We start from the raw sequence: 17,882 nt of genomic DNA, 5'->3' as shown, positions 1-17,882 counted from the left end.
TATAGTCTGGTTCATGACCACCCCGCAATGAATTCACGTGGTATATGACGGTGCTTTCGCTGGAAAGGGGGTGCTCAACTACCACAAAGCTCCAGTGGTCGTCCATCACAACCGGAAGGATCGCGTACATGTGCGAACTCCAATTAACTTGCCGGGTTATTTCATCAGCACTCCGTTGTGTAGCCATTCGAGCAATATACGCGAAATTAATCTCCGAAAAAATTGCTGACGTGCCCGAATACACAAGCCTATCTTTGTCAAAATACGCCGCAATGCAAAAGTCAACAACCGCATTTGTTACCATGTTGCCTTCTTTTAAGCTCTCCAAATCATCCGCAAATAGCGAAATTGCGACAGGAGCAGGGTCAACCACCCCGGCTAAGCGCGCTTCCGACGTGTTAAGGGATGGGTTTGCGTGGACAGAGTCAGAGAGCCGCACCACGGGTATACTTTGGGCTGTCCGCGGCCGAAGTTCATAATTGCCGACGAATTGCTCGGCGCTGTGTGAGCTGCTCTCAGATGAGACAGGCGCATTACCACCATAAACCATGAGGATATCCCTATCTTGGTCAAGGATCGCTATTGTAATTTCTTGAATGTGGTCAATACTGTCACAGCCAGTCTCAAAGTCAGTCTTGTTGCTCGATGCAGGCACCTCCTGCAGCACGGTAGTTTCCACTGCAGTACTTCCGGTTATTATCTGCCTCCTCACACTATCGCGTTCCTGAATTACAGTACCTCCGTCGCTTGCTACACCACATTCCTCTACAACGGCAGTATCACCCTCTATAGTGTCAGCATCACCCTCTATAGTGCTAGCATCATTTTGATCCCCCACAGGCGCATCGACCGATGCCACGTTAGTGTCTCCATTGATTGTAGCTCCCTTCGAGAACGCATCCTCTGTACTTCGTTGGGTACTTGGACCAGTCCGCTTGTAGTAGCGTACTACGAGCGGCGAGACCCATGAGCTCTATGCACTGTCTGTTTTAAGAGCAAACTGCTCAATTCTGCTACAGTAGTCAAATACATCTTCCCTCTTCACCTTTCCGAAATTGACATGTTTCCTGCAAGCCCCACAGAGTACTCTTTCCACAAGTCCACAACCGTCGAGATTGATCTGCTCAGCCTTGGATTACGAGGTTGAAGTGACTGCGGAATTGCACATGATGTAAAGGGCGGCTGTGCTACTGCTGACGGCAGCGGATCATGACCTGACGTGCTGTCTTCCCAGCTGAATACAAGCCGTTTGTTTGAGAGAGCCTTAAGTGTTTCTATCCCCGCTGCTAGCGCATCCAGCTTGCCGTGTAGAGATTCCATTCCGTTCTTCAGCACGTCCGCAATTTGAGGCACTAAAACCGCAAGCGATTTTGCTTCGGGCTGTGTAATCGCTGGTATCAACGAATAGGGTTCCTGATCAAAGGATGCGCACTCTGCATTGTAAAATAAGCTGTGCTGTCACAATTGATGATTGGGATACTGCCGCCGCAGCACCACAGAGTCTTGGAGAAGGACCACTCGCATGTGACGGAGCATTTGAATGAAGGCAGCTCCAGCAATTTCACGCGTCGAGCTTTGAGCCAGCTGTTTAGCTGCAGCCTCAATCTCAGGGTAAGCCAGTTGTTGTAACTCAGAGCTTGGAGTAGCAGAACCTCGCTGCAGCCAGTAGCCGCCACCCTTTGTCGGATATCCAGCCAAGGCTCGCATAGCCTTTTAAGGTAGATATGTAATATAGCATCCTTCCATCCGCGCTGCATTCCACCTCCCAAGACGCCGAATTTGTTCTTTACTAGCACCAAATGTTTCCGCCAATTTCGCCCCCGATCCTCGATTAGCATGTGTCCAAACGGTTGAATCGATCCCGCACGCCGCGAAAGCTCGTTTGATACGATTTAACTGGGTGTTGTACGAAATCTCCTTCGTTCTGTCACCACCATTAATGAGGTGGATATCGTACCACCTTTCGCGGGATGTAAAATCGAGAAATGGTTCACAATCAATTTGCCAGCACCAAATAAAATGGAGCGCTACAGCATTCAATGGGGCACACACTCACGTTCTTCCATCGCATGGCTGCCCCGTACTCGATGCAGCCATGCTGATTAGTTTTGCCTCGATTCATGATGATCACAAGTGGCGTGCATGTTTGCGAGCCTTCATCCGGTAACTCTAGCGTCAACATATCAGGGAATTCAATTAAACGGCGACTCTCGCCCCGTGCCAAGAAGTGCATGCCCCAAAACGAAATCCACACGATCACGCAAAGAAGCACCGTCGTTTTGAGACAGCCACTAGTCAGTGAGTTGACCATGTCTTCGACATTATATCCATCAAGGACGGGACCCAGCGTTCGATCTGCGTAGGTTTATCGCTTGCGCTCAGTTTCCGTCCGCTTGAGCGTGTCGAAAAGGTCGTGATAGGTCTTCCCACGTGGATGTGGATGGTTATTTAGAAGTAGAGCCTGCTGCAACTTGTACAGATCGATCACAGCTTTGGCATAAGCTTCAACGCCAGCTAAACTGAGAGCTTTAGCATCAATAGCTTTGGTTTTCTGGCGCTTGTTACCACGAGGAATAACGTGCGTCTTCAAAAACGAAACTAGCTTCCCTTCAGTGACAATACAGCCATCCAAATACTTTTTACCTGCACACCACGTTTTAAACTTGGCTTGTTTTGGAGCGTACTGCTTAACCCCTTGAGACCCGAGCTGTTTCGTCGCAAACTTAACCGAATCCCTAGTCTCTCAAACGTGTATGTGGGGGGGAGCGGCTTTCATATAAATTCCTTTATGTTTTGCTAACATGTATAGTGCATAGCCGCACTAAAACTCTAAACCTGGAAGACTGTCTCTCCTGTTATCTTGTACCTTCATCTTGTCGAAGGCCCGAAAACGAGCGATATACACTTTAGTCAAATTAACGTGTATAGTAGACTACAAAACCGGTACCTGCATGTGTGACAGGAACTGGTAAGGCGGGCATAGGTTGAACAAGCTTGGTACATAAGTAAACCAATGGAACATATGCAGTCAAGTTCAATATCGTAATATTTAGGGCATACAAAACCTAAGTAAAAATTTACGATCGACGCCTTTGATCAGTCAGTCATCTCAGCATCCGGAGCGCGGCGAGCCCGCTTTGGCTGATGCAAGCCGCTCGTCGTGGTTTCATCTCCGGACGACTGGACACTCTCAGCCTCATTCTTCTCCTCGTTCGAGCATTCGCGACGTCCCGGTGTACGTGCGCGGATCGTGCGCTTCACTGCCTTCTTGGGGAGCAGCGCTCCGTTTCTCCAGGCCTTGTGCCAGATGTCGAAGCAAGACATTGCAGCTCCGTTGTACGTGTGACGAACCTTCTCACAGAGGAAAACTAGCCAAGCCATGGGTCTCTTCGACGTGTTGGGCAGCTTACACTCGCTACAGTATACCGACGAATCTCCACCTCTCGCGTTGTCGGTGCCGTTCAAGAGCGAGCAGACCTTGCACGCTCTCGTACGGCGCTTCCGCCCTTGCTGGTTGTTGCCACTGCGCCACTCGTCATTTTGCACAGGTTGGTGTGCGGCTTGGCGAGAATTTGTGCGCTGCATCGGTTTGGTTGGTGTCACTTGTAAGCACGCGTTGTCGTGCAAAGTCGCCCAGTCCTCCTCGCGTAGCTGACACAACTCTAGATGTAGCTGCTTCAAAAACTTTACGTGAGTCAGCTTCGGGTTGTTTGCCTTAGTCTGTCTGGCGTTGTAGACAATGGAAGGCATTGATAATGGCAAGATCAACGAGTCCGAGAAATAGAGACTTATAGTATTTCTTGTACTTGATACATAGCTGCAGCGAGTATCTACAACATGTATCATACACGATTAGATATATCCATAACTTGGATGTACAATATTGATGCGCTTTACCTTTGCAGACGCAGCTGGTCGTGCACGTCGACACCTCCCATGTACGTCTGGTAATCCTTCACAACACGGGGGCAGGCCCCTTCTTGTTGTTCGCCCGTCCGCTTCTCACGGCGTACTATCCGGTCAATCGCAACACTTCCACCTGTGCTTAGCATGTGCACCGATCGTGTATCCCACCAACGCACAACTTTCATGTCAGGAACTTGGAGTGCTTTGGCCACTGAGTACGTGCCTCTCTCAATATTTGATGGTCGGTTCTTCGGTATCTGAGGCGGCTTCTTTTTGTCACCCTTCTGCTTTTTTGGTATCAACTTAGTGCTGAGCCCCAAGCGGTCGGTACGCACAGTGCCCATAGAGTAGAAACCCATGGTAAGCAGCTGAACCGAGAGCGGCACTGCAGTGTAGAACCGGTCTGTCACAACGAGGCGCATGGAACCGTCTGCAGGAGCCGTGGGGCCAAATACCGCGCGGAGGTTGCGCACGACGGCTGCAGGGCCGGACTTGTAGTCCGTAGAACTTGTTCCTCCAGCCCTCTCCTTTTTGCCACAATAAACTTCAAACCTGTATCGTACATCAAAGTAAATATTTTAGTTTGTACCGTACATGATAAGCCAACTTAGCCACCAAAAAAAAAGTGACGTGCCAAAGAGCACGTCCTACATACCGGATGCAATATGCAGTCGCTAAACAACACAGCATGAATAGTTTCGTTCCCCATTTGTGTGGCTTATCCTTCATATACACTCTCATCCGGTTGAACGTTGATCTCGAAGGCAACATAGCCTCACCGAAGGCCATGATTGATGGAGGCGTGTATCCTGCTGCGAAGCGATTCTGCAGAGCGTCAATAACCGGCCGTAGTTTCCACGCCCTATCTGTTGCAGCGCGTTCGTCCCCGTTTCGGCTAAAATGAAGGTTCCTCGAGAGATGCATGAAGCGATTTCGAGCCATGAAAAACCCAAAACACCCTCGTGGAATTGCCCCCTCGTCCGTAGTCCTCCAGTGATGCGCCAATTTCTCTTTGTTGGGAACCATTGATCTTGCAATCAATAAACCCCAAAATACACAAAGCTCTCGGGGCGTAATGTCCGCGGAACTCTCCAACTCGTTCCGTAGCTTTTCTTTGCTCTTTGATTTGTAGCCAGTATTCTTCCGCTCACGAACAACTTGTTTCGCGTGTAGACCATCCACTCTTTCTTCAATATGCTCTCTGAAGTACGTGTTTGTCTCCTCAGCGATAGATTCCCAGAGATCTGGTTGCATGAAATAGAAGAAGGCACCGGATGGGGTAGCTGCAGCTCGAATTGCCTTGTCTGTGGGCCCTGAAGCTCCTTTGTACAGGTTGGGATAGTCATCATACATAGCGGTAGCAGGGCGAGGCTCATACGGTTGCTGCAAGTATTCGTATGGTGTTGTGGTCGCTACGTCGGACCATCCTGTGTCCGCCATCATCTTCAGAAATGTGTCTGACATGGAACCCGATGCGATATTCGCCATACCACCGACAGCAGATACCAAATCATCGTCAAAACGTAACTGGGGAGGACCGGGTAATTGAATATCAGTTCCGGAAATATCCTCAAGATGATCCTCACTCTCATCATCTCCATCGTCGTTTTCAGCATCAGAATCGAAGGTTACAAACACCCGGGGGTCGTCGGAAGCTTCGACGAGATTAGCGTCTGCAAGAACACCTAGCATTGAATATACAAGTTATATAAATTTTCAAACGTGTATGTACAGCTTTGACCAACCTCCAGTAGAAACATCACAAATTCCTGAGCCTCCGTTTGACTCCTCATCCGCGCTTACTGCAGGTGTGAAATCATCACCTTCTGAGTCCTGGGCATCTTTTGCTGCGTCATGCGATGGCTCACTACCGCTGTCTATATCGTCAAACTCCGATGCAAGGTTACGTTGCCTTTCAGGTGACTGATCTACAGCAGTATATTCACAGTTAGGCCAGCTGAACCAAAGGCAAGCAGCAACATGATGTGCACGAACCAGCTGTGGCATCAGAAATGGTCATGTGTGGCGATGCCAGAACTACTGCAGACGCTTCTTGTGGTTCCTGCACCTCTGGTGGCGGTGTTCGCAGTACTGCTGTTGTACATGATAATACCAACATACACGATTAGTTAATCTCAAAACTTGTCGAATACATGATAGTTACCGTCGTTTGTGGTCGTCATGGCTTTTGCTGCGCGCTTCTCTGCAGCTCTCTGTGCATTCGCAGACCCTTCTCGCCTCACTGTCTTCTTTGCCTCTAGTGCAGCTAATCTCACATCAGCGTTAGAATAAATCAAAAATGTACACCACTTGCATTTGCCTACCAATGTCCATTCTGTCCAGGTACGTCATTAACTCCTCCTCTCCGACGAAATAGTCCTCGCCCCGGATATCCTTCTTCGTCTTGCTCGGCTTCAGATAAGTGAAGTCCACCGACAGGCCTGCCGGTTTCTTCGAGTGCCAGCCAGCTTTCTTGAGCTCCCGCCACCTCGCCTGGAATGCCATTACCGGCGACGGCGTGAGTTCTGCGTGCTTCGCGGCGAATCTTCAAATGAGAGAAAATTGAGTGGCGACCAGTCTTTTCCTTTCGTAATACATATGCAAGTTGCAAGTTTGATCTGTTGTGTACTTTCTTTTGAAAATTTGGCATTTCTAAAGCGCATATTTATGTCGATTCTGCAGGAAGTGTGGATAATTACCTACCCCTGGTTGACATGAAGTTTGTATTTGCGGATACAAAAACTAAGTACAATATTATCTAACTTGTACGGTCCACGTTAAGTTTTTTCACGTAACCTGTACGGTCCAGGCCACGGGTCCCAAGGGGTTAACGGTGTTGGAAGGGCGCGCAGCGGCGTGGCCTGTGATAATGTCTGTCACCACTTAATGAATTTCTTGAGAATTCGCAATACCATCACGCGTGTGCTCGTCCATGTAGACGCTTCGAAACAATCTCTACGGGGGGGCGCCTGCGAGTGGTCGCTGTCGATCAGAGACTGGTGAGTTGGCGAAAAGAATTGGTTGCTAGAGCAATTTTACTAAAGTTTTATCTATAGAGATACAAAATTAAATACCTTAAGTATTTCGCAACTGCTTTGTCCAATGCCTTCAGACCTAAAGTTTCGATCGAAAGACACCGTCCGTCTCGTGGGGAGACATATCCTCGAGCCTCGGTGCATCGGCAACGGCCCGCTGACAATGTAAAGCCATCACCAAGACAAGATGGCGGTGGATACAGTGGACAGATGGCTCTGCAGCGTCCGTCAACAGCGTGGCCCGCGACGCCGTGAGCGTGTCGTGTTCGCCTCAGCTGAACAAACGTCCAGAATACGCCGCTAGATATGCCTTCACTTTGCTCTTGAAGACACTGCAGCATCCTGCGCAATTGTAACAGCCAAAAATAAAGTTACTTTTCAAAAAAGTATAATTGTAATTGCGACCGGCAAAAACGTACCTTCAATTGGGTTCAGCTTTGGGGAGTAGGCCCCCAACCTTAGCAAGATAGTGTTGTCGTGCTCTCCCAGCTCCTCTTCAAGCCGACTCTCGGTTAGATTGTTGGCGGGAGCATTGTCGAGCACAATGACAAATTTCCGCCCTCCAATTTACTGCTAAAAGCTCTTCAAACCTTTGACGGTGGTGTAAATGCGCAGACTCCGCATTTTCTTCCATGCGGATGCTCCCCGGTGCAGCACGAGGCCATCTTCAGTTGACACTGCGCACTGAACTTGCAAGTTCTTGCCCTACGAGGGGAGACGCTTGACGACAGCGCGCTCTTCTTTCACAGCGCGTCCATGCGAGCGCATACAAAAAAAGATTGTAAATCGTTTCGTCGTAATACACAATCTAGTCGCTGCCCACAATGCCTTTAATAAGCTGTTCCGCAAACGTCAACAACTCGCTCGCTATGTCGCTCTAACGAGAGCGTGCAGTCTTCTTTCAGGGATGACTCCATCGCAATGATCATTTGATCTGTGCACTTTGTTGAGGCGTCGCGCACACCGCCGCGCACCTAGATGGAGTAAGATCGCCAGACTTGCAGAGACGATAGGCTGCAGAGCGCAGCATTCCGCTGTGCATGGCGACTGTAAGCCAAACTTCCCCATCTACGTAAGTGCTCAGAGCGCATCGGTGCGCCTTCTCCGTGGCAGTACGCTGCGGCTTTGGAGAGAGAGCAGCGGCGACGCAGCGATATGACGACGTGGTGGTTGAGGCATGTGCTATATTTGATCGTCTTTGAAAAGGAGTTTTTTTCATAATGAACGTGTAAGTGAAATAAATGTCGTTTTTTTTTACTGGTTTAGGTAATATACTCCCCGACTCTCGCGCGCCCCGGATAACTCTGGTGGGCGTCCCAGTTTGGACTGGAATTGGTGTAGTTTGAATTAGAACCCAAGCTAAACTTACTTATAAATCCATCAGTCTTACATCTACTCTTGTAAGTAGCAAACCGGTCTCTCTGAGGCCGAGAATTAACGTTCACTCGGGTAGTAAATATCCTTAAGCACTTCCTCTGTGCAAGGTGCTGTGTGAATCCGTCACAGCCAGGGCTGCCCTCGCCGACTCAACTCTCGGGCCGGCACCGCGCTCGCGTACCGCCTATCGACTTGACTCATCGAGTCCGACGATAACTGTGAATGGGCTGATCTTTTGCCCCATGACCTGTACGTATAAGGAAAGCAATAAATACCGGCAATCACTGGAGGGCATTCTACGAACTTTGCAGCGTGATACAGTATCACTGGTTTCCACAGACAAAAGTCGATTTAATTCGTAGTAAACGTTTCAAAACATATATGCTATTTTCAGATTTACCCACACTATCTCACATCTAGTACCACATGAATACCACCATAAGCTTTATTGTGGGAAATGTGAGAACCACCATTTAAGATGTCTCCGTGGTAATAAACAGTGTTCATTAGAGGTCACGTACCTGGAACAATTTACTGAAGTAACGCCTGTCACCCACCTGTTTTTCAGAATTCGTTTTTCTGTTTATTCAGCCGCTTCTTTTGCAGCGAGATTGCGAATGGATCACATAACGCAAGCAATTTAGCCCACTTTCGCCGGCTTGTACTACCGTACTTATAATTGATGAGGGAGCTGTGTGTCCTTTGCTCGCTCATCAAATTATTGCACCTCTAAATAGTCATACTTTATTACGCCGATTTCAACTGAAGAAAGTTGGTACAATAGAGTAGCATCGTATGGTGTCTTGCTGGTGCGTTGGGCATAGCTCATTGACTGTTAGTAAAGCTGATCACTTGAAAGGACTAGTCATCCTAAAGTAGAGACCGAAGCACAAAAAGACTAGCAACGGAATGGGTGGTAGTCTCGGATATTGATGATCATTAGGTCACTAACAGAACACAATATACCTAACTTGAAATTGAAATTGAATTGATCACTTGAAAGCAGCAGAAGGAATGAAATATAACGTCCGCAGCTCGAGTTTGATGCACTAAACATTAGTGTTATTACGAAGTACAATGGTAAAACTCAAGGCTTGAGTTTCGGCCGACATAGCAGTGTAATAAAAATTTCTGGGTAGTACGATTGTTGTTAGTGGAGATGTACGCTTGCCTATGCCTTGCTTCCGCCAACAGCGTATCATACATGTACAGACCTCTGTAGACCTACGTATCAAACATGATCACTTTTGGAAAAACTAGTGTACCTAAACATACCCTTAGTTAGGAATACAAATCTTATCCGGAGCTCAGGATTTTGCCAGTGATCTGCACTACCCGCCAGAGGAGAGACTCTACTGTGTCTGAACTGAGGACACTGTCGGTCAGCTTTCGATTTCTTGTTCAGGACACCTTAAGACCAAATATGCGTCTAACTTACGCTCTGTTGGCAACTGGAATAGTGCTCTTTGCCGACACCGACATCGTCTCAGCAGCCAGGGAGACCACCGAGAACTCACCGATAGACGCCCCACTCGTGGTCCACTCGCCACATTTCCAAAGAGAAGACGATTTTGGCAAGAGATTCCTGCGAAACACGGTTCAAACTAACGATGGAGCTGAAGATTCAGAGGAAAAGATGTTTGCTCCAATGATTAATGGGCTTCTCGGAAAGGTGGGGTCTGTTGTCGAGACCGGCGGACCCAGCGCGGTTAGGGAGGCTATGAAGCTGGAGCAGTACCAGCAATGGTTGAGGGCTGGATTGACGCCGCGGCGTGTCCAAAGTCAAGTGAGCGCCGCCCTGGGTGTGAACAAGAAGTCGTCGCAGGCACTTGGCTATATTCTGAGAAGCAAGGATTCCGACCAGTACCTTAAGTTCATGGTTGACTATCGGGGGCGAAAACCAGGAAGTAAAATTCCAAAGCCGGCGTCACAGATGGAGAAATATGAGCTGTGGTTGTATGCTGGATTAACGCCGTCCCAGGTGCAGAGTGCAGTGAACGCCCTCAGTGCGAAGAGAACGCCGCTACAGGGGCTTGGCTATGTTCTGAGAAGCAGGGATTCCGACCAATATCTCAAGTTTATTGTTGATTTCCAACTACATCAGCCAGGGACTAAAATTCCAAAGCCTGCGTCACAAATGCAGAAGTACGAATTGTGGCATTATGCAGGATTAACGCCGTCCCAAGTTCGAGTGGAGGTCCTGAAGAAAGACCCGTCTCAGCCACTTCGTACTATCCTGATGCGCAAGGATTCCGAGCAGTATCTCAAGTTCGCTGTCAACTACAAGAGAAACCAGCCTGGGAGCAAGATCTCGAAGCCGGTGTCTGAGATGGAGAAATCCGAACTGTGGCTCCATGCTGGATTGAAGTGCGTGTGTTTATCCTGCAGAAAACGCAAAGGGGTGTTAAGAAAGATAAGGACTTCTCCAAGTTTATGACCGCGTACAACCGGCAGATCCGGAACGTACCAGCAAAATCCTGAAAGGGTTATATTTTACACAGTATTATCCATGAAAAACTTTAGAGCTGAAGTTTTAATGGAAGGAAAATCGAGTTTTTTTGAACTCAGAGATCGACTCTATTAATATGCTTCATACATCCGATTGTTCTTTAGTCACACTGTGATGGTATCAAAAGTCACGCCTGCCACGGATACGTCGCTCACGGAGGTCAGATGCCCTTCACCCACTACCAACGATGCTGCTGTACATTACTCGATGGCGAAGCACCGACTATCCGCAAGCTCGAAGAAGCGGCCGCGAGCGCAAATTGAGAATGGGCCACCCAGTGAGGCATTGAGGAGACGAAAAGCGACACTTTTTGCAGCGGTAGCAGCCAGGCGACTGAATGCAAGGAACCCTCTGAGTCTCAATGAAGAAGTTGGGGAAGAGTATATGCGTCGATTACGCGCTCTCTTTAATGCTTGTGACGCTGACGACGATGGCGCAATAATGACGAACGAGTTGTCTGTCTTCTTGGAACTCATGGGAATCACCACAGCGGAATCTCCAGTGCTTGGAATATCAACAAGCGATCTAAGAGATCAGACTATAACCTACGACTCATTCTTGGAAAGGTATCGACATGTTATTGTACGGTGTTCGCAAGAGCGAAGAGCACTCCCTTCCACAAGATTTGTGGCTCGATGTAAGGCGCTGAAAAACGCATACAATCGCTGCGATACCGACGGCAGTCACGAGATCTCATCAACCGAGCTGGAAATCGCACTACAGAAGCTTGGGCTCGTTTTTAGTGATGAAGAACTTGATGCGATTTGGGTGCGACTGGACCCCAATGGTGACGGGCGCATCGAATGGAGCGACTTTTTGTATGCGGCGTGGCAGGACTCACGGGGTGATCAGCGAACCGGCACTTCCGAATTGCACAAGTATTTTTCCGTTGATCTCTTTACTGAGTTACCGTCTTTTATACATACTTCGGCTGATAGACAACAGCGACGACCAACGCGCAAGCGCTTGAAACGGGGGCCCAAAGCCCCCGAAGCCGACGAGACGGCCAACGAATCGTCGAATAGTTATATTTCTCGAATGGAACGTATAGGTGTCGAGTACCTCACGCGTGTGTCAAAGGAACGTGTGAAACGGGTGAAGCGAGCGACGCTTGCGGTCAGTCTGTCTGCTCGTTTTGGAACATGGGCACGAGCTTCACAGACTCTGCCCGTAGATGAACAATACGCTGTCGCGCCTCCTCAATCTCTCTTGGTTTCCGCTAAGAGAAAGCCTACTTTCCATGGTGGTCTGCATCTTCAAAATCAGGAAAACATACCTGATCGTCGATATGGCTTCTCTCCTGAGGTTATGTGTCAGCTTCGCAACATCGAATGGTCAGGAACAACGCTGGGTTTCTTGATAGGACTCTCGTGTGGACTCGTTTCTATGGGCATAGAGAGTTTGTTACCTTCTCATCTTGCGGGCGATGAAGTGTGGGGCTTGAATGGCCACGTGTTGCTCATCAATATCGCTGTGTCACTGCTTGAAGTGACGTTGCTCTATACGATGGCTGTGGCTTGCGCGTTCAGACTGACTGTTAGTGCCGGTCTCATCTTATACCCTCTAGACCATGAGCGTGAGTTTCTCGCTCGCGCCGTCGCACGCGCAGCTTTACAAGTTGGACATCGTAAAGATACGCTTTTTGGAATGGACCCAATGCGTGGATCTCCGCGACTCGTGTTGCTGATGACTTATCTCGTGTTTAAAAGCAAACGGTATGTGGTTAAATTCCTATTCAAGCTCTTTATTAAGCGTGTTCTGTGGCGCGCTGCCGCACGCTCCGCGCTGAACGCTACTGTACTTCCGATCCAAGGTCTCTTAAATGCCTGGACAATACGACGTGTGCTGCGGAACTGCCGAATTAATATCGTTGGACCACCATGCGCGATCGAGGCCCTCGAGAGCTTTCTGTTGGAGGACGCGTGCTTCAAACCAGCTCAGCGAGTCGACTACATGCGTATCATGGGATGCTGTCTCGTGTGTAAGCGGATGGTACACCCGAACATGGAGATTATGGTAGAACATTTGCGACACCGTTGGATCAACGCAGACGCGTGGCCCGTAAGCGACGACGGCTGCACGTGTCTGCAAGAGTCCTCGGAACGATGTCCAGCCCACGTACTGGACGACATCGACGTCTTAATTACCGACCTTCGTTTATTAGGCAACAGCAATCCAGCGGCACCATCCGTCTCACCAACTGCTTCAGCGTCATCGTTGCTCTTGCTCTCGTCGTACCACCTTCGCAACCTCTTTTTCCTGCTCATCGTGTCGCTTGTCATCGACGGCAGCTTGGACTGGGGGGAGCGACGTTTCTACGTGCGCATATGTGAGGCGGCGGGTGTGGAGAATCACTGGAGCGGCGTACTCAAGCTGAAGGAGGCGTTCGTGCACGGACAAGGCTTGGATGTGGAGGCCATCTTCTCGCTGGTACAATTCGAGAAGGATGTGGAGATGCACTACAGCACCGAGGAATCGTACAGCGTACCGTGGCGCGAATCTGTGTCGTACCTAAGCAACCGCGTGGCGCGACTCCTGTCGTGTTGAGGGTGACCTTTCGCTATACAATATAGGAGGTTAAATATATTTTCTGAGAGGTAATTACAGATTTTACTGCATAAGTATCGGTTTGTCGATAATTCAGATGCTGCGGTGAAGCGCCACGGTAGTCGTACGTGCTGGCAGGATCTCGCGATCTTTGCTGTACCGATTGACGTCAATTGAGGGCTCAGTAAGATTCATCGATACTGCCACGACTCTCTCTGCGATTCTCGAGGTCTAAAACGGTTTTCGTTTTAACCTTCGAATTACACATAGAGCTCGAAGACGAAGCAGCCAACGCGCTGAGACAGCACCAGCGATTTCCTATCTACTATTAACAAGGTTGAAAAGAGGTGGAAACAATACGTGTATCAAATTCTTCATGTGAAGCGCTTCATTGATAACTTTACCCATTATCCAGTAGCCTGCTTCATGTTGACAGAGGCTCATTCCGGGCGAATGCAAATTCTTAGCGTTCTGGATGTGCTACGCGCTTTCCGTGTTGCATGTGGGGTTCATGCGGTGTCTGACCGTAAAGCGTCAACACTTTGTTGCATTGAGCAGTTGCTGCACATCTACATTTAATGTAAACCGATACAGAAGTCCCTCAATAAGCGTAGGGGGCAATCTGATAAATTTTTATAGGAAAAGCACAGATACATGTATCTAGTGATCTGTCAAATATACCTTCAATCTATGGGATTCGTCATAAAGGGGTACAGTATATCTACGCTTACGCATGTCGCGGTACATGTATGTGTATCACGCTGTTTGATTTTCTTAAATTTTTAAAAGTATTACGTACAGGTTGTTTGCTGTGAGGATTTGTCCAGTGCGCCTGACCTCGCTCGAGGCGTCTAAGCTTGCTTTTCGCTGTCGGACTCAGTTGAAAGCAGCAACACTGGAATGATACCAGCAATCCGTGTTGGAGTCGATATGCCTCGTACACACGGCTTTGCTCGCGGCATGATGAGTGCGTTAAGCCATGTCCGAATTGGTCGATTAGACTTGGCATCCTATCGATGGGAAGCATGTGCATTTTGCGTCAACAGCTACGCCTGACCTTGAGGAGACCAATCGACACGTTTGGAAGAGCATGTACATGGCACGGTCTTCCCATTCCAGGTCGCATGACAGAACTGGCGTCAGCTATTAGAACAAAAGCGTATCGAAAGCTAGTCGGGGCTCCAACGAACAGAGCTCTTTCCGTGACAGCTGATGTGACCAAGCAGCAGCGCCAACGCCCCCGTTGTCATCAATGATCCCTCTACGCTTGATCTCTCGCCGACGTATTATAGTAAATATGTCGCTTGCCAATCTGCTAAGTACTGTATCTGTAACCTGGTACACTGTGTCCAGCATCCGAACAGCATGTGCCTGACCTCAACGCGCCTCATCTATGGTAAGGTCATCTGGAATTGATGGTCTGCAACGGCGGAAAACAAGCAAAAATAACGGATGGCAGGTTTGCCTTAAGCTGATACTGGCTCAGAAAGTCATCACCAAGCGTCACATTGGACCGAGCGCAACAAGTTTATAGAGGTCCCTGATATCCCGAAAACTTGGAGGCCACTTTCAGTGGATAACAGACATACACGTTCGGGCCTCACTCTTCCTCAACAGCATTGCTACAATTTTGTCGTGGACCTCTGCTGTCTTCATTGCCATTCCACAATTCGCCCTCCACCGGTCAAGCCACTCACCAACATGGTGTGCACCCACCAAGAGCTCGAGACACCAACCGACCAGGAATGGTCATCGCCTGCATTGAACAAACCTGTCAACATTGCCACCTCTACTCGCACCCAGAAGCCTCTACGCCAGAAGAATGACGATGAAGAGGAGAAATCTCCCGACTGCTCAACCGGTTCCTCGTCTTTAGCCTTAGACGCTTCATTCGGCATTGAGACTACCGACGTCGAGCACGTTCTGCGTGACATGGCTGACAACATGATCGGACGTAACATTCCTTTCCAGTCTCCATTCGGTACCAAGGCCCAAGTCTACGCTGACTACACTGCCAGTGGTAAATCGCTCGAATGTATCGAGAAGTTCATCCACGACCACGTCATGCCCACCTACGGCAACACGCACACCACCACGTCCGTCACGGGACTTCAAACCACGTCGTTCCGAGAAGAAGCTCGTCAAGTCATCGCCCGTGCCGTCAACGCACGTGACAACAAGGACGTGGTCATCTTTGCGGGTCAGGGCTGTACCAGCGCGATTGACAAGCTGGTCACGGCTCTCAGCATCAACAAAGGCCGTCGACGTCACCGACCCTACAAGCGGCCGGTGATCTTCACGTGCCCATTCTCCCACCACTCGAACCTGTTGCCGTGGCGAGAGAGTCCGTGTGCTGACGAGGTGCAAATCCCCGAGGCGGAAGGCGGCGGTCTCGACTTGAAGGAGCTGGAACGGCAGCTTCAACGTCACCAGAACCGACCGCTCAAGATCGGCTCGTTCGCAGCGGCCTCCAACCTCACGGGGATGCTGATCAACGTAGACGAGGTGTCTACACTACTGCACAAATACGGCGCTCTGGCCTGTTGGGACTACGCCACGTGTGCTCCTTACGTCGACATCGACATGAACCCCAATGACGACCCTCTCGCTTTCAAAGACGCCGTGTTCTTCTCTGGCCACAAGTTCGTCGGTGGACCAGGTTCTCCCGGGGTGTTGGTAGTGAAGAAAAATCTCATGAATAACCAGGTACCGACGATGCCGGGTGGCGGCACGGTGCTCTTTGTCACCGAGAAAGCCCATAGTTACCTTGCTAACAAGGTGGAACGAGAAGAGGGCGGCACTCCGGATATTATCGGTAGTATCCGTCTTGGTCTGGCCTTCCAGCTCAAACAACACGTGGGTCCTGGACGTATCATGGATCTAGAGCGTCAACACGTCCAACATGTCCGTGAATCGCTCGGTCGCAACAAAAATATCATCCTGCTAGGCCGACAGACGGACGACGTGGATCAGCTCCCTATTTTCTCTATGATGATCCGCTTTGGCGATCGTTTCCTACACCACAACTTTGTGTGTGCATTATTTAACGACATGTTCGGGGTGCAAGCTCGTGGAGGGTGCCAATGTGCTGGCCCTTTTGGCTCTCGTCTACTGGGCTTAAGTCGTGATCATATCGTCGATTTGGGCCACGCAGTTGTCGCCAAGCACGAGATTCTCAAACCGGGTGTTGCCCGAATGAGTTTCCCCTATTTTGCCGACGAGGGTGAGGTGGACTATGTATTGAAGGCAGTACACTTCGTGGCCGACCACGGATGGAAATTCCTACCGCAGTACGACTTCAACTGCCGAACTGGAGTATGGCGTCATGTTTCACGGGCAGATATCGCCTTCCCCGACCAGAAGCGCTTGTCGGACATGCAGATCGAAGACGTGGAGACTGTGCGCTCGTCGATTGTCGCTGAACCCATTCGTGACTTGGCTACACACAGGCAAGAGAACCTCGAGCAAGCGGCTAAGCTTGCATACCGCTCCATCCAAGAGGCCGCGGAATCTGATTTTTTGCAGAGTGAGAAGGTTGCGGACATTTACGAGGGACTACGATGGTTCGCATACCCCTGTGAGGCTGTTGCTGCATTCCAAGAGCTGGGTGACAGCCCTCCGCTATCGGACGAGATCAGTGGTCCGTGCCAACCGCAACGCTACTTTGATCCCGCGATTAATCACGTTTGGGACGGCGTGCCGACGTTGGCGACTATGAAACGGCACAAGGTGGTGATGGCGGCGCGCATGCTGATCCTTCGCTGTATGCCAGGACAGGGCTCTCCGTTGTTGATGGACATGACGCCGGTCACGGATTCAGAGGACGAAAGTGGCAGTGAAGCTGAGAACTCGCCGAAGCACGTGTAAGACTCAAATACAGATAACTTACCTTGCATTTAGAAAAGGCCCATCGTAATGTTTAGCGTAGATTTGCTGCTTAAGGTTTCTGAGGTCGTTTTTTAAAGTACAGACAATCCTCTTTGAAGTGATACTCCAAATTGTGATACTCTTGTTAGGGTATACTTATGAAAAAGTATACCGTATATAATTTGGTAGAACCCTTACCGGCAACTTGAAGGGTACACTGTACCACTTACCGGCAACTTGAAGGGTACACTGCACCACTTACCGGCAACTTGAAGGGTACACTGTACCAAAAGCACGTCTGAGTACAAGTTCAACGAGCGACCTGCGATCCCTGCGCCCTTTGCCATCCCCGCCGAGTCCATGGTAGGCCCATATCGCAACGGTTCCGACACCTTAGCTTTTCCGACACTTTCCGACAATTTGGTAACAGGAAAAAGAAGAGCCCACAACTTGTAAGCAACATACAGCATATGAGACCGCGCAAAACACTCTAATGCTAGCCAACCATTTAAAAAAAAAAAAAAAAAAGTTAGGCACACCATCGCAAAGCTGAATGTCTCCTCTACAAAATGAGACCTTGCGGAAAAAAATTTATTCAGCCGTTTTCACACAAAGTTGGTTTGAAAAAGTTGTCTCCGATT

General features: G+C 49.4%; 4 protein-coding genes across 4 annotated transcripts; all 4 read left to right on the top strand.

Annotated features, from left to right (window-relative positions):
- Window positions 1-9,741: 9,741 nt before the first annotated feature.
- Window positions 9,742-10,755, top strand: PITG_08624 (secreted RxLR effector peptide protein, putative; the record flags this gene model as incomplete). Its single annotated transcript, XM_002903936.1, has 1 exon — window positions 9,742-10,755. The coding sequence occupies one exon, from the start codon at window positions 9,742-9,744 to the stop codon at window positions 10,753-10,755; it is 1,014 nt and encodes a 337-aa protein (XP_002903982.1).
- Window positions 10,756-11,572: 817 nt separating this feature from the next.
- Window positions 11,573-13,374, top strand: PITG_08623 (uncharacterized protein; the record flags this gene model as incomplete). The annotated part of the gene is made up of 4 exons (XM_002903935.1): window positions 11,573-11,614; window positions 11,707-11,997; window positions 12,094-12,771; window positions 12,814-13,374. The coding sequence occupies 4 exons, from the start codon at window positions 11,573-11,575 to the stop codon at window positions 13,372-13,374; spliced, it is 1,572 nt and encodes a 523-aa protein (XP_002903981.1).
- A 1,932-nt stretch (window positions 13,375-15,306) lies between these two features.
- Window positions 15,307-15,667, top strand: PITG_08622 (uncharacterized protein; the record flags this gene model as incomplete). The annotated part of the gene is made up of 2 exons (XM_002903934.1): window positions 15,307-15,544; window positions 15,591-15,667. The coding sequence occupies 2 exons, from the start codon at window positions 15,307-15,309 to the stop codon at window positions 15,665-15,667; spliced, it is 315 nt and encodes a 104-aa protein (XP_002903980.1).
- A 191-nt stretch (window positions 15,668-15,858) lies between these two features.
- PITG_08621 (uncharacterized protein) lies at window positions 15,859-17,241 on the top strand (the record flags this gene model as incomplete). The annotated part of the gene is made up of 1 exon (XM_002903933.1): window positions 15,859-17,241. The coding sequence occupies one exon, from the start codon at window positions 15,859-15,861 to the stop codon at window positions 17,239-17,241; it is 1,383 nt and encodes a 460-aa protein (XP_002903979.1).
- Between the last annotated feature and the right edge of the window lie 641 nt (window positions 17,242-17,882).

This window comes from Phytophthora infestans, genomic scaffold (genome assembly GCF_000142945.1).
Source record: "Phytophthora infestans T30-4 supercont1.13 genomic scaffold, whole genome shotgun sequence".
Classification (NCBI taxonomy): domain Eukaryota; phylum Oomycota; class Peronosporomycetes; order Peronosporales; family Peronosporaceae; genus Phytophthora; species Phytophthora infestans.
This window is presented reverse-complemented; position numbering and strand designations above follow the sequence as displayed.